Source organism: Diceros bicornis, chromosome 18 (assembly GCF_020826845.1).
Source record: "Diceros bicornis minor isolate mBicDic1 chromosome 18, mDicBic1.mat.cur, whole genome shotgun sequence".
In the NCBI taxonomy this organism is placed as follows: Eukaryota; Metazoa; Chordata; class Mammalia; order Perissodactyla; family Rhinocerotidae; genus Diceros; species Diceros bicornis.
The window spans coordinates 13,972,753-13,989,526 of NC_080757.1; the positions used below are offsets into that span (position 1 = coordinate 13,972,753).

The 16,774-nt window shown below is 48.6% G+C and overlaps 1 protein-coding gene across 1 annotated transcript in view; it reads left to right on the plus strand.

The window, feature by feature from the left end:
• Positions 1 to 5,062: 5,062 nt before the first annotated feature.
• The window catches only part of ITGAE (integrin subunit alpha E), a 63,328-nt gene continuing 51,616 nt past the window's right edge, over positions 5,063 to 16,774 (plus strand). The window contains exon 1 of the mRNA XM_058560043.1: positions 5,063 to 5,884. Coding sequence (XP_058416026.1) covers positions 5,851 to 5,884 — 34 coding nt within the window. The 5' untranslated portion in view covers positions 5,063 to 5,850. The remainder of the gene's footprint in view (positions 5,885 to 16,774) is intronic.

Sequence of the window (16,774 nt, forward strand, 5' to 3'; positions counted from 1 at the left end):
CTCGTTCCCGGCAGCAGCGCTTCTGCCTAAAGCAGCGTTCCCACCCTCACAGAGAGCATTCCTACGGTGATGGGGCAATGCTAACAGGCAGTTGGGATTAAAGTTAACAGCAAATCATGGCGTCACAGATTAATTGCTGCGCAAATAAGTTTGATGTATAAGTATTTGCTTTTAAACCTTATATAACAAGAAATAAATTAGAAGTTGTCATTTTTTTTCTTTTAAGAACTAAAAGGACAGAATGTTTTTGATAATCTTGAGAATAGCATACTTGCTTCAAGGCAGATTGTTATTGCATAATCTGACCAATAATAAAACTTTTCTTACATGTTTGTAAAATAAATCTTAGAAGAAAAAAACACTGTAGCATTTTTTTAAAATGAAATTCTATGAACGTCTTACAGAACTTTGATGTTCCTGGGAGCAATTAAGAGGAATGCTGGCTCAGAAGCCTGTTTCACATAGTCGTGAGGCAGCGAAGCTGGATTTTGCTGTGTTTTAGATAAAAGTCTGGAGTAGGGGTGGTATTTAACTTACAAAGTCAGTACCCTGCCCTGGGGCTCTTACCTGTTTTTGTCTGAGTGATTCTAGAGGCCCTCTCTGGATGCCCAGAGTCTTCAGTAACTGAGACTTCGTGTTTCCTCAGACTGTCTGTCACCTCACCCCTGGACCAGTGTAGGTCAGTGAGAGCAAGAGGCCCACACCATGGGCAGGAGAGGAGACAGGGCCTTCTTGGGGTAGTCATGTGTTTAATCCTGTGATGCATCCCCTCTTGTCATTGGCAGGGATTCCTCAGAGGGCCTGTGAGCAAAAGGCAGCACTTTTTAGCTCAGGTAGAGTGTCTTTTGGGAGGAGTCAAATAGGATCATGGCTGGGGCTGGGCCTGGAGCCCTGGGGACTCATTCTGATCTCATGTACAAACTGGAAAAGACTGAGCAAGTCCCTTCACCTCTCTGGGCCTCAGTTTCCCTGTCTCTCATGAAGCACTCAACTGAAATGATGTCCAGGTTTCCTTCTAGTACTAATGTGAGTTCTAGGATCTTTGCTGTACTTTCCCAAGGAGCATCAGGAGTGTAGCTGGACAGAAAGGAGGTGGGGGCAAGCAAGAGGCCTGAGGCCTACTCCCTTGGACCTTTGGTTCCATGACCCAGTGCAACACCCCCCTTCCTAGCCCCTCAGTTATGAAAGGACAAGAGGGTTGTTTCCCTTGCTCTGTCCCCACCAAGCCCTGCTTCCCCAACACACACGCACACCATTCAGTGTTTTATTGGGGAGATTTTTTTTAGGAGGTAGCCCAGTGTATTAGTCAGCTTGGGCTGCCATAACGAAATACTGTAGACTGGATGGTTTAAACAACAGAAATTTATTTTCTCACAGTCTGGAGGCCAGAAGTCTGAGATCAGGGTACCAGTATAGTCGAGTTCTGATTGGGCCTCTCTTCCTGGCTTGCAGCCAGCCGCCTTCTCACTATGTGCTCACATGGCCTTTCCTTGGTGCATGCGCATCCAGAGAGAGAGATCTCTGTTCTCTTCTGAGGCCACCAAGCCTGTTGGATGAGGGCCCTACCTTTATGACCATAATTATCTCCTAAAGGCCGTATCTCTAAATATGGTCACATTGGGGGTTATGGCTTTAACATATGAATTTGGGGGGAAGAAAATTCAGTCCATGGCACCCAGTAATGCCAGGATCCCAGTATATGTTTGTGGAATGAGGTCCCTGCTTTTTAAAAGCTTATGAACTAGGAGGGATTTAGACCCATGGGTCCAAAGGCAGTGGGGTTTATAGTGGTTCAGAGTACTGGTTCTGGAGGAGACAGACCTATTTGAGTCCCAGTTCTGCTACTTACTAACCATTGGCCTTGGGCAAGTTACTTAACCTCTCTCCGAGCCAGCATCCTCATCTGTGAAATCGGGATAACTGAGTAGGGTGGCTGTGAGGATCAGACGAGGGCTTGCATGGAAGACCCTTGACACTGTCTGGTGCTCCCTCCTGAGCACTCAGTCAATGGTAGTGATTACTACTGCTCTTCAGTCTCCTCTAGTTCCGCTTTGCAAACTCTGTCCTCTACTGCTGTCCTCATCGCTGGTCTCAGTAAAGTCCTCACTCTTCCAAATTCCCTCTTCCCAGCTCCCTAGGACTCAGAGGCAGGTGAGTAATTGGAAACATTTCCTCTGGGGCCGGCCCCGTGGCCTAGTGGTTAAGTTCGGTGCACTCCACTTCAGCAGCCGGGGTTTGGTTTGAAGGTGTGGACCTACATCACTCATTGGTGGCTATGTGGAGGCGGCGACCCACATACAAAATAGAGCAAGATTGGCACAGATGTTAGCTCAGGGTGACTCTTCCTCAGCAAAAAAAAAAAGAAACATTTCCTCTGTAGGCTTTGAGCCAGGACTATGGGAACAGCCCCATTCACGGGTGAGTGCAGACATCAGTGCATTTGACTCACTCTCAAGACAACAGTTAGGGCTGGCCCCATGGCTTAGCGGTTAAGTGCGCGCACTCCTCTGCTGGTGGCCCGGGTTCAGATCCCGGGCGTGTACGGACTCACTGCTTCTCCGGCCATGCTGAGGCTACGTCCCACATACAGCAACTAGAAGGACTTGCAGCTATGACATACAACTATCTACTGGAGCTTTAGGGAAAAAAAAAAAAGACAACAGTCCTTTTACCTCATGCTGAACACGTCTCCTCCATCCCATAATTTTTATAACTTTTTATTTTGAAATAATTTCAACATTACAGAACAGTTTCAAGGGTAGAGCAAAGAACATTTTGCCATGTTTTATCATTCCTTCTTTCCCTCCTCCCCCCTTCCCCCTTCTCTGAACCATGAAATATTTGCGAGTTACTTGCATACGTCATGTCCCTTTACCCCCTAAATATTTTATTGTATGTTCCTAAGATCAAGGACTTTCTCTCATATGACCAAAGCATAGTTATCAAATTCAGGAAATGTATAATTTTATCTAATCACTATAGTAGTATCTAATCTGTAGTTCCTGTTTCAGTTTTGCCAACTGTCCCAATAATGTTTTTTAAAGCAGTTTTTCTTCTGGTCTAGAATCCAATCCAGGATCACACACTGCATTTAGTATCTTCTCTTTAGCCTCCTTTCATCTGGAACAATTCCTTAGCCTCTCTTTGTCTTTTATGATATTGAGGTTTTGAAGAGTTCAGTCCAGTTATGTTGTAGAATGACCCTCAGGCTGGTCCCTTAACATTTGTGTAAAGTAAGATGGGTTAGGAAGCCACTTTCACATTCCTATTGGATACATGTGAACTTGCTGACTGCCCAGCCTCATACTACATGCTGTGGGGGGAACATTACACAACACAGCCTGGTCTGCCCGTGGGACCTTGAGTTTGGGTTTGTGGGGACAGCAGTTGCTGTCCGGTGGGCTCGAAGGGCCCCTCTGCGTGCTCATGATTAGGAGTCTGCGATGCTGGCACCATCAAGCTTGGATAAGTACATCCTAGATGGATGCAGGATGAGTCAGCATTCTAGGTCTCCAAAGATGCAGAAAATGGCCCTGCGCCCGGTTCAGCATCCAGTCATCAACTTTCCTGGCCTCCTGAGGTGTCCTGAAGTTCACACTCCGAATGCGAAGTCTTGCTTTGCAGAAATCTTGAGCAAGCTGCAATCCTGGGTTCTAGCCTGTCCCTGCTGCTGATCTGCTCTGTTGGCCTGGGGCTACTCTCTTCCTCCTCTGGACCAGTGGTGAGGAGAGGAGCCCCTCTGGCTCTGCCACATGCCCCTGGCACTCTGCACAAGTGTGGGGGAGGGGAAAGTCACAGCCCTGGAGAGGTGGGAAGACAGGCCAGGATTCCCACCGGTGACAAGGTTAAGCTGACTCAGGATGGGCTTCATTGTGATCTGGCAGGCAAAGCATCAGACCTGGAGCTTCACTTTTTCAGCTGTTTAACTTCTCTGTTGGGTGGTATACAGTGTGAAAAATGGTGACTTGTGATGTCTACTCAACCGTCTAGCATCAGGGTACTGTGGTACTGGTTATAGGTATTTTGTCAGACCAAAGCAGACAAGCAAAAATGTTTGAGGTGTCATTGATCTTGACAAAACTTTGGCCTGGCAAGCTTTCATTGTGAGAAACACAAGCAAGTTGATTTTCATCTAGTCATCAAGTGAACACCATTGTCTGCTATGTTTTAACACTTAAATTAACACTTCCAAGTGCTCTCCCTGGGGATGCAGACAGTCCTGTGAGAGATATGTAAAATCTCCTGCCTTTTTAAATGTCAATTAATTAAAATTAAATAAAATTAAAAATTCAGTTCCTTGGTTGCTCTGGTGACATTTCAAGGGCTCAGTAGCCATGTGTGGTTAGTGGCTGCCACGTTGGACAGTGCAGATCTAGATCGTCATCACCGAGTTCTGGGGGACAGCACTGCTCTGCACTTGCAACAATCTGGGAAGCAGGGTGCAGGAGAAACTTCTGTGACAGATGGTCGTACAGGGAAAATTTGACAAATCTAGAAGTTAGCATTTAAATATGACTGCGGACTGTTGGCAGCATATCCTCTGGGATGCTGGGTTGGATCAGCAGTGTGCTGAAAGATTTATGGAACTTGACTTCTTCCGTTCTTCTAGTAGCTGGGAGCTCTGTTAAATTAGTTCTGGCATCATAGTGCTGTAGCCAGGTTTTTTTTTTTTTTTTTTTGTGAGGAAGATCAGCCTTGAACTAACATCCATGCCAATCCTCCTCTTTTTGCTGAGGGAGACAGGCCCTGGGCTAACAGCTGTGCCCATCTTCCTCCACTTTATATGGGAGGCCGCCACAGCATGGCCTGAGAAGCGGTGCATCGGTGCATCCTCGGGATCCAAACCTGGGCCGCCAGCAGCGGAGCGGGCACACTTAACCGCTACGCCACGGGGCCGGCCCCTGTAGCCAGGTTTTTTTTTTTTTTTTTTTTTGTGAGGAAGATCAGCCCTGAGCTAACATCCACGCTAATCCTCCTCTTTTTTTGCTGAGGAAGACCAGCTCTGAGCTAACATCTATTGCCAATCCTCCTCCTTTTTTTCCCCAAAGCCCCAGTAGATAGTTGTATGTCATAGTTGCACATCCTTCTAGTTGCTGTATGTGGGACACGGCCTCAGCATGGCCAGAGAAGCAGTGCATCGGTGCGCGCCCGGGATCTGAACCCGGGCTGCCAACAGCGGAGCGCGCTCACTCAACCGCTAAGCCACGGGGCCGGCCCATGTAGCCAGGTTTTAAAGAGAATGCAGCCAAAGCTGAATTGAGGCAATGATTCCAGTCAGTGCAATGGGTCTGTCCACTCACCAGCCCTCCCCAGCCTCAGGGCCTTGAGTTCACAGCCCAGGTGCAGGGGCCCAGTTTCTAGCTGTGGGGGCACTTCCTGTGTGGGGGGGACCCCATTCTCGCCACTGAGGCAACTCCCACCAAGGACCCTGGGCTGGGCGCTGGGCTCAGGTGTCTGGTGGTGGGTTCTGGGGCGGGGCAGGGGACTGGGACTCGCTCATGGATGGTAAACAACAGCCAGATTAAAACTGCTCCTGCACCTCAAATGTCTGCCAAGGGCATCCAGAGCTGTGTTCCCAGGCCAGCCCCTGGCTCACCGTTCCACCCAAGTGTGGGTGATGGAGCAGGGCTGACAGATGTCTCTAAGCTCCCGGGACCCAGCCGACGACCGCTGAGGAAGCAACACAGCCAGCCGTGTATGAGGGGGAGCGTCTGTGTCTGCTTGAGAGTGCCTGTCTGCCTGTGGGCCCTTGCCTGTGTGCGTGCCTCTGTCCCCGCCTCCTGGCTGCCGGGCTGAGGAGGGGAAGCTGAGCAGGCCGGGGCCCACGCCGCTGCCTCTGCTCCAGCTAGGATGTGGCTCTTCCACACTCTGCTCTACGTGACCAGTAAGTCAGCCTCACCCCCATCCCGAGGGGCTGCTGTGCCCTCAGCACAGCCTTGTCTGTCTGTCTGATGGGGCTCAGTCAGAGCCAGAGGTCAGGGAAAGTGTGGGAACTTCCCTGGGGAGATGCTCTTGCTCAGGGGGTCGGATGCCCAGGCTTGCTCAGAAGGGCTTCTGAGGCTCTGTTGACGGTGCTGACGGCCTGTGGCTTCAGACTCCAGAGCTCTTCTGCCCTGTTCCTCCTCCAGCCACCTGCTCTCCCCACCCCGGGCCCTCTCCCCACAGCACCCACTCTGGGAGGTCCTCAGGTCTGTGGCAAGTTTGTCCTCAGGGTGCGGAGGCCGATGATGCCCACCCTGCCCGGCAAAGCACCTTTCTATTACAGACCAGGGGTTCAGCCGATGAGGGTGAGGACCCTGTGAGAAAGTGACAAGAGACTGTGGGGGCTGTGTTTGTGTGGTAGAGGGCGAATGCTTTGGGGGAGCCTGCTTCCTGTTCCTAACGTTAGGGCCAGTATGAGAACCGGCGTGTGCGGAGAGGGGGCACTTCCTCTTCCCACCACCTGAGGGGTCCTGTCCTGGCCTTTAAACCTCCCGTGGACACTTGGGGCAAGCCAAGCCATGAGTCTCACCTGCCCCCAAGGTCCCAGGGATGAGATTGAGCACCGTTAGCGAGCCCTTGGAGGCTGCTCAGATCAAGCCTGAGGCCAGGGTGGTTGTGCCTAGTGATCTGGGCAGGCTTCCCCGGGTCTCCTGCACTGGTCAGAAGCTGACTGAAGAGTGAGATGAACATCAGGCAGATGTAGTTTCAAGCCTCCTGGGAGCCTGAGTTCTCCCTGAAGGATGGGCGGGGGCCAGCAGGTGAGCACCAGTGTCTGAGAGGGCTGAGTCCACGCTGGGAGGGGACTCAGAATTAGCATCCACCAAGGGGCCACATCACCCCAGAGGCTTGCCAGACGTGTGTAGGGCACCAGTGAAGCATACGTCTTTGGACACATTTTAAATTTGATGTTTCAAAAACATCAAAACAGTCATCATGGAAAGGTCAACATTTTGTTGAACTTCCTTTTCATTATTTTACAGTTTAGACTTACCTGTATTTTCAGTTACATGCAGGGTGTGGAGAGGGTCTCACACTTTTTATGGCTTATGGCTTTGATCCCCCATCACCAAGAATGTCCGGAGAAGAGGCTTGGACTAGACTCTGGTCCACCCCTTCCCATTGCGGAGGAGGTGACTGAGGCCCAGAGAGGGGCAGTGACTTCCAGGGTTACAAGCAAGTACCAGTAGAAACGGGACTCAAACCCAGGCCTCTGTCCTGCCTTCAGCCCTAGAATACCCCACGGCCTGGGGCACTAACCCTGGTGTTACTCTGGGCTCCTGCTCGTCTGTCTCCTGTGGCTTCTGGAAGGACCAGCCATCATCCTAGCACCTTCTTCAGCAGAAAGACATTTATCAAACCGCTTCTGAGGCCGGGGCACTCTGCAAGCTGGATGGAGCAGACTTGCAAGGAGATCTCTTAGCCCGCAGCTTGGCTAAGCTATGGGAAGGGGGTGAGAGCAGGGCCCAGCAGCTCTAGTCTGAGTGGGAGAAATGAAGCTGTGACAGTTCTGCTCCAAGCTGTGAGGTCCTGTGACTTAGGGATGGACTGATCCTGAAGAGCTTCCTGGAGGAGGTGGGATTGGTGATGAGTCTTAAGGGCTGAGGACAATCTGAGAAAGTGATAAGGAGATGTTAGGGAGTGTGGGAGGAACCCCTCACACTCTGACCCCAGGCCCACGGCCCTGAATCCTGTGCCTGGCTGGGCCTCCCTAGGCTGGAGAGACTCCAGACTGTTCCTGGCCAGACCCTGCCCCTCCACCCTTCCCAAGCCACCCACCGTGGTGATGTCCACTTCTCAGCCCTGGGCGCAGATGAGATAACGTCAGTTGTCAGAGATATCTCGAGTCAGGCCCAGATACGCAGACATACTGAAACTGCAGCTGCGGATACCCCCGCCCCTAGTCCTGTCTCGCCCTGCTATCACACAGCCTACGGTCCCTAGGACAGTCTTCACCATTCTGTGACCACAGCCTCTCACTTCTCCTCCGTGGGTCTCAGCGGTTGAGTCTACATCGCTTGTGTGAGGAAGGGAACTTTGCTATCAGCCTATAAAACCTTACAGTGGTGAGGAAGGAGCCAGAAGTCCAGGGCCTGCTCTGCTGTTGCACCTTCAGTCTGAGGCCTGTGGCCATGCTGGGGGAGTAGGAAGGTGTCAGACCCTCCTCTGCCCAGGGCACAACCCCAGACCTGTGTGCAAATGTGTGATAGAAAACCTTGGTCGTTGGGGACGGGGCACCGTAGTGTCAGAGGTGGCCTTGATGCTGGGGAAAGTCTTTAGGAAGTGCAGATTGGTGGGGGTGGAGAGGGGCAGGCTTTCTGCGCAGGAGAAACAGTATGGACAAAGATGTGGGGTGTGAGGAGTCTGTTTGGGAAGATGCATGGTGAGGACTGAGTGGGAGCAGAAGGCTGGCTGCTCCGACTTGCCTGTCCCCCACCAAACAGGACATGCTGGGCCCTGGGGGTGAGGGCGCACCATCCCTGTCCTGGGGCCCCTGCGTGAAGAGAAAGCGGGCAGTGCACACACAATGACACCTCTAGCCCCAGCCCGAGGGTCCACCGAGGATACCTTCAGGTCTCACACATGGGGGATGGGGAAAGGGCTTTCCAGGCAGAGGTACAACGTCAGAGAAGTGCCGTGTCTGTGGACAAGCCACGTGTGGAGTACGGCCATGTGGGAACCGACGCCTCCAACCTTCTCTGGGAGGCTGGCTTATACGGTGTATATGGGGGGACATGTAGGCAGTCAGGCTAGAGAGGTCCAGGGTGCCAGGCTGAGGAACATGGACCTCACCCTGAGAGCAGTGGGAAGCCATAGCAGGCGTTGAGCAGGGTAGTGACAATAAGACTTGCATGCTGTGTGGAAGGTGGAGTCCTGGAGAAAGGGGAGGCAGCGAGGCCAAAGAGGAGGCTGCTGCCGTGGTCCAGTCCAGGGGTGTGGGGTGGGTGGGCATGGGGAGGAAGAGACACTCCTGAGAAATATTTAGGAGGAAAATCCACGAGCGCTTAGCAGAGTGCCTAGCACAGAGTCAGTGCTCAAGACCTGTCGGCCATTGTTATTAGGTCAGCTGTGGAGGGTGAGGGAGGGGGGGGCCTCAGGTGACCAGGCTGGGGCTGAGACGATGAGGCTCCTGTGTGGACAACTGAGGTGGGTGGGCTGAGGGTAAGCCGCCCTGCAGACGCCTGTGAGGCATGGCCTCCTCCAAGCCGTTCTGGGTCTTCTGGGCCGGGCATCAGGACACGAGTCTAGCCCCAGTTCTACAGCTGGCTCCTTGTGTAAATTTGGGCAAACCAACTGGGAATAGTGCTATAAGAACGTGTATTTAAAGCACCCAGTGTGATGAGGGACGTAGAGGGTGGAGGGGGGAGGTGGTGGCTGACAGGATGGAGGAAGGGTCTTGGTCTGACTCAGCAGGCACGTATGCCTGGGGCAGCCTGGGGGAGGCGGCCCTGTGGTTAGCGTGGTGACACACTGGTTCAGCTGGGCTCTCGTGTCTGACAGCACATGACGGGGGCTTGAGATGGAGGGCAAGGCTGTGGGAGAACGTGACAGGCTTCCCTTGTGGTTATAACACTATCGTCAGCACCCACCTACTGAGCCTCCAGCGTGTCAGACGCTGGGCAGAGCATTGCCCCACTGAGTCTGCACAGCCCCATATCACAGATGGGGAAACTGAGGTGACTAGCCAGAGGTCCTTCAGCGACTGTGGCAAAGCGAGGATTTGTCTCCCAAAGGACTGTCTCCCTCTGAGGCCCATGCTGTTTTCTCAGAGTCTCGGTGGGAAGCTGAAGGGAAGGGATTACCCGATCTACGGACAGCCCAAGCAGAGGTCAGGGGCCCGGAGGGAGTCTTCCCAAGCAGGGTGACCCGTGCCTGGCAGATCCTAGGCACCAGCTGGCTCTCAGGGTTGGTGCTGGTGACTGGGAAAGCTCAGCAAATACCGTGACCCCTTCACACACGTGTTCTCATGCCGCTCTGCCTCCACGGGACTTCTCGCTCACCTGGTTACCAGCTCTCTAACCCAGAGCTCTGCCCCAGCTCACTGAGCTGCTGGCACCACTGGGAGCCGTGCCAAGCTTCTGGGGGCCATTTGTGACCCTGCCCTCTATCCGTTTACCAACCCCTCAGTGCCTCCAACGTTTACTAAAGGCTTTGGAATTAGGCAGACTTGGCCCCAGACACAATTATTCAATTTGCTGATGGGCCACAAGCAAATCACTCGACCTCTCTGAGCTTCAGCACCCTGCATGGTGCCTGGAGGATAGCAGGCGCTCCAGGAGAGTAGCTGTGATTGTCTCTCTGCTCGTCTCTTCCCCTTTCCCCCCCTCAGGGATCTTAGACCAAGATCCCTCAGTTGAACAAAGCGAAATGGAAATGGGGGCTTTGGAGGAGGACAGGAATCTCTGGCCCACTCTGGCATTTCCAGGGTGCCTCTTCTGGGCCTGGCCCTGTGCTGAGCTGGGCTTTGTGGTTAGGGGGTGTCATCGATGACTCAGATCAGATCACAGTTGGGGGAGACAGACTTAATCACAGATCACTCTGACCCAGACAGGATTTAGTCAGAGCCAGACAGAGACACCACAGGATGCTGAGGGGGCTCAGGGACCAGTGAGTTACTCGGGCTGAGAATCTGGATTGGCTCCTGGGGCAGGGAGTGCCTGAGCAGGGCCCAAAAGGATGGGGCAGAGGGGGAGAGTGGTGAGCAAGGCATGTAGGGCAGAGGGAACCGCTTGTGCAAAGGCCCGAAGGTGGGAAGTGTGCAGACAGTGTTCAGGGAGTGCGGTGCAGAGGAGCTCCACGCGGCTGAAGAGCAGACCTGGCAGAGGGGGCGTCGGGCTGGGCAAGGAGGTGCCAGGGATGCCCAGTGAGGAGACTGGACTTATCTCAGGGGTTTCAAATCATGTCTGTCAGGGACACGTAAAAGGGAAAGCAGGCCTTCTAATCACCCCTTGTGAGAAGCTGGTCGTCCTCACGTTGTAGTTCTCTCCTGGTCAGTCTGCTGACGTCCACTCTTGCCCAGCCTGGCTGACCAGGAAACACAGGGCTCGGCATGAACTGGGCCAAGGACCCTGAGTCCAGACTCCCTGCCGGCCATCCTTTATCTCAGCTCTGTGTTGCTGAAGGACAGTGCTCCGCATTCCCTGCCTGGGGTCTTGATCTGGAAGGCTTGAGGGTCCATGGGTTGGCCACAGGGGTCTATGAGCCCCCTTCCCCATCCTGCACCTACCAAGTGTGGCCACCGTACCAGGCCGTGGGATGATGTGGTGAACGAGCAGACGCACAGTTTGCCCGGGTGGGGCTCACTGGTGGTGGGGGGACAGTCACAGGTGATAAGTAGACGAGGAAATGAGTAAGGTCATTTCAGATTGTGATAAGAGGCTGTGGGGGTACAGAGCGCCCAGGCAGGGGTTTAGAGGTCAGGAAGGCCTCTGGGAGGAGGTGACGGTGAGGGTGAGGAGGAAGTGAGGGGAAAGCCTCAGAGCAGAGTACTTCAGGGAGAGTAATATTTATGCAAATGTGCACTTGGGGGGATTCGCAAAGGGATCCATGGCCCCCAAACAAGGAGGAGCTCATAGTCTGGATACATTTCCTGCATTCTGCTTTGGGGTGATGGCGGGGAGGGTGCGAATAACAGCTCTGCGAAACCTGGGGTGCAGGTTTGTTCATTCTGTGTCCTTTTTTTAATCCCACCCTGTCCCCATTCATTCAGTGTTTTTGCTAAGAGAACCCTCAGGGAAATTTTTTCTGGTTTTCTGTTTTTGTCCTGCTTTACCAGAATATATATATATATATATATTTTTTTTTTCCTGTTTTGTGGACACTGTGAATGATATAACTCATTGTTTTCATCCTTATATTGACTTCAAGAAAATTCATTCATTTATGCATTTATTCAACAGATAATTTTATCAAGCGCCTACTGTGTGCCAGTGCTGTGTTCAGAGACAAAAGTGGGCCCGTCATAGAAAGGACTAGGGCTTGTTGATAGATGGGTTAGCTGAGCCTCCTTCCTGGTTTACTCTGAGCCCTTCCTTTTTTGCATCCCTCTTTTTCTATTATTTCCCTTCTGTCCTTTTTTTTTCACCTGCCCCACTATTTTGAAACAAGTTTTGTCTCAGTGTATTGTGTATTTTTACGAGTCACCACAAATCCTTCCGGGCAAGGCAGAGGTGTAGAGGGAAATGAAAAAGTACAGAGCCCGCTTTGGGCCAGGCTCAGGGAGAGAGGCTGGGAATGGAGAGATGGGGGAACAGACGCTGCCCCCCGGGCCCTGTCACAGTCCACCTCCTCCTCGGGCCTTTGGAAGGTTGGTTTTTAATACCAAATTTTAAGCATGTATAAAAGTAAAGAAAATAACAATAATAAACCCAATATACCCATCACCCAGATGACACAAGTATCAAGATTTGCCACACTTGCTGCATTTATATACTGGCCCTTTTTGTTTCCTTTGCCAATGCATTTTAAAGCCTGGCTGCTCAAAATTTGGTCAGGGGACCGGGAGCGTGGCGTCACTTAGGAGGTCGTCAGACTAGATCTCAGCCCCATTCCTCACCTACTAAATGGGAGTGTGCATTCTAACAAGACACGTGGGCGATTCATTTGTGCGTTAATGTTTCAGAAGCGTTATTTTAAAACAAATCCCACACATTATGTCATTTCACCCCTAAATAGTTCAGTACGTGTTGAAGTACATGGATGTTTTCTTATATAGTTGCAATGTTCTTATCACCTAACAAAATTAATAGTAATTTTTTGGTATCATCTGATACCCAGTCCATATCCATTTCTTCCTGATGGTCTCAAAATGTCTTTTTTTTTTTTTTTTTAAACAGTTGGTGTGTTCAAATCCAGATTCAGACAAGGTCCACACATGACTTTTGGTTGCTACGCCTCTTAGTCTAGAGTGGCCCGCTCACCCATTTTTTGGATTGTGTGTCTTTGTCAGGTCTTTACTTTATTGCAGAGCTTGGTCACTTGTGGGCCATCTTCATTCAGGATTTCTGTGTTTGCTTCCTCTTGGTGTAATTTGTCTTTCTACTTCCTAAATTTCCTGAAACCTGGAAGTTAGTGTGAACGCCTTCATTAAATTCAGGTCAACTGTTTTGGGAGCATACTCTAAATAGTCATGAGGATTTTGCCATGCTTCCTGCATTTATCTTACTTCCCTTTTTTGTTTCCTTGGCTGAAGTATTTTAAAGACTTACTACTCAAAATGTGGTCTGAGGACGGCAGCATAGGCATCACTTGGGAACTTGTTAGAAATGCAGAGTCTGGGGCCAGCCCCGTGGTGCAGTGGTTAAATTCGGCACGCTCCACTTTGGCGGCCTGGAGTTCGCGGGTTCAGATCCCAGGTGTGGACAAACACCACTCATCAGCCATGCTGTGGCAGCAACCCACATACAAAATAAAGGAAGATTGGCACAAATGTTAGCTCAGGGCTAATCTTCCTCAAGCGAAAAAAAAAATGAGGAAGATTGGCAACAGATGTTAGTTCAGGGCGAATCTTTCTCACCAAAAAAAAACAAAAACAAAGAAAGAAATGCAGAGTCTTAGGCCCCTGTATCCTTCCTAGGGTGCCATACCAGGAGGCACATGAGCCTGAGGGCCCCTCTTGGGGACACTAAGGTTAACTAGTGGGCTCGGAGTGTCAGCCTAATGGTAAAGTTCTCGATCAAACTTCCATCTAGTAGTTTCATCCATTGATGATCGTGGCCTGAATTAATTATTGTATTTTATTATGGCTTGAAAAATTGTGTCTTTATGATTCTATTATTCCTCCCACATTCAATAGTAATAATTCTTCTGTAAAGAACTTTTTCTCATCAACTAGGACTATTTGGTGACCCAGAAATGCAGTTCATGTAGGAAAGGCAAGAAAATTGCTTCTTACTTTCCCTTTAATAATCAATTTTCAGAATAAGAGGATGCTGCCCTTGTTACTTTCAGTGGTGACCAATGCAGTGTTTTGATTTCGTTTGTTTTAATTTTTTTTCTTTTTCTTCCTTTTAAATATCATTATGAACCTATGGAATTTTTATATATTCAATGTGTCTTAAACACTTGAAATTATTATTTTTTAAAGTAAATGCTTTTTGAAGTACGCCATACAGAAAAATGGACAAATTCAGATCAGTGAATTTTCAAATTATGTCAAATCCATGTCACTGGTACCCATTTCAAGAAACAGAACATTACCAACACCCCAGAAGTATCCCTGTAGCCCCCTCTAGTCATTACCTTACCCCCAAGGGTAACCACTCTCCTGACTTATAAGACTGTAGACTAGTTGGCGTCTTTTAAACTTTGTATAAATGGAATTATACAGTATGTTCTATTTTATTCCTGGCGTCTTTCACTCAACATTGTGTTTATGAGATCCATCCACCTTGTTGTAGATTCTTTGCTGTAGAGTATTCCGCTCGTGAATATACCACAATTTATTTATCCTTTTTATTGTTGGTGGATATTTGAGTTGTTCCACTGTGGGGTTGTTATGAATAGTGAGGCTATGAACAGTCTTGTATGTGTCTTTTTGTGAACATGTGAACAAATTTCTGTTGGATGTATACCTAACAGTGGAATTGCTGCGTTATGAGTTATGCATATTTTCAGCTTTAGTTGATACCACCAAATGGATTTTAAAGGAGTTGTACAAATTTACACTCCTACCAGGAATATTTGAGAGTTCTAGTTGCTCTGCATCATTGGCGCCACTTGATATTGTCTTTTTCATTTTAGCCATTCTGGTGGTTGTGTTGTGGTGTCACATGGTGGTTTTAATTTACCTTTCTCTGAAGTCTAATGAGTGCCTTCTCATATGATTATCAGCCATTTGGATAATCTCTTTTGTGAAATGTCTTTTTTCTGTTGGCTTACATGCCTTTTTCTTATTGATCAGTAAGAATTCTTTACATATTCTGATATGAATCTTTCATCAGATATTTGTGTTGCAAATATCTTCTCTCACTCTGTGGTTTGCCTTTTCACTCTCTTAATGATGTCTTTTCATAAGCAAAAGTTCTTAAGTTTAATTAAGTTCAGTTTATCAATTCTTTCCTTTACCGTTAGTGTTTTTTGTGTCCTGTTTAAAAAATGTTTGTCTACTCAAGTCCTTTGTTTTCTCTTAAAAGCTTTATTGTTTTATTTTTCATATTTAGATATACAGTCCATATAAATCCACATTTAAGTCTTCACTCCATCAGGAACTGTTTTTTTGCATATGATGTGAGAAAGAAGTCAAGAGTAATTTTTTTCAATATTGATATCCAAGTGACTCAGGACTATTTATTAAAAAGATCATTCTTTCCTCTTCACTGTCACCTTTGTCATAAATCAGGTGACGTGACCATATGCTTTGGGACTCTCTGTTCCGTTGGTCTATTTGTCTATCCTTGTGCCAGTATAATTCTGTCTTAATAATTTATAATAATTTTTAACTTTATAATGTCTTGATAAATGATAGTTTAAGTCGTACAGGTTTGTCGTTCTTCAGGAGTGCCTTGACTATTCTTGCCCTATGCATTTGCATATAAATTTTTAAATTGACTTGTTAACATCTCCCTCCCGTCAATAATTCGCTGGGATTTTGATTGGGATTGCATTGAAGCTATAGATCAATATAGTGATAATTGACAACAATATTGAGACTTCTAATTCATGAACATGATCTGTTCCTCCATTTATTTAGATTTTCTTTAATTTCTCCCAATGTTCTACAGTTTTAAGTGTAGAGGTTTTGTATATCTTTAATTATATTTGTTTTTAGGCATTTGATTTTTTTGTGTCTTTTGTTAATGGCATCTTTTAAAATTTTTCTTTCTTTATTTGATCATTGATGGTCTATAGAAGTACAATGGTTGTTTGTATATTGCCTCTTTATCAAGTGACCTGGTAAAGCCACTTATTAATTCTCAGTGTTTGTCTGTGGATCTGTTGGATTTTTCAATCTACCCAATCTTGTTATCTGCAAATAATGACAGGTTTTTTTTCCTTTTTGATCTTTATGCCCTATACTTCTTTTATTTTCTTTCTGCTCTAAGACCTCCAGTAAAATGTTGAATGGAAGTGGTAAGAGTGGGCATCCTTGTCTCTCCTGATTTTAGGGGGAAGTCTTTCAATAACTCACCATTAAGAATGACATTTGTGGGGCCAGCCTGGTGGCGTAGTGGTTAAGTGCGTGCGCTCCACTTCGGCGGCCCTAGGGTTCGCAGGTTCGGATCCTGGGCACGCACTGATGCACCGCTTGTCAAGCCATGCTGTGGCGGCATCCCATATAAAGTAGAGGAAGATGGGCACGGATGTTAGCCCACGGCCAATCTACTTCGGCAAAAAGAAGAGGATTGGCATTGGATGTTAGCTCAGGGCTGATCTTCCTCACACACACACAAAAAAGGAATGATGTTTGTTGAGCCAGCCCTAATGGCCTAATGGTTAAAGTTCAGCGTGCTCTGCTTTGGTGGCTCAGGTTTGGTTCTCGGGCGTGGAACCACACCACTCGTCTGTCAGTAGCCATGCTGTGGCGGTGGCTCACATAGAAGAACCAGAAGGACTTACAACTAGAATATACAACTATGTACTGGGGCTTTGGGGAGGGGAAAATAAAAAAAAAAAGAGAGGAAGATAGGCAACAGATGTTACCTCAGGGCTAAATCTTTCCCAGCGAAAAAAAGAAGAATGATGTTTGTTGAAGGATTTTTGTGGACATTCTTGATCAAATTAAAAAAATTCCCTCCTATTCCTAGCTTGCTATGAATTTTTATCACAAATCAGTATCGGATTTTATCAAATGCCT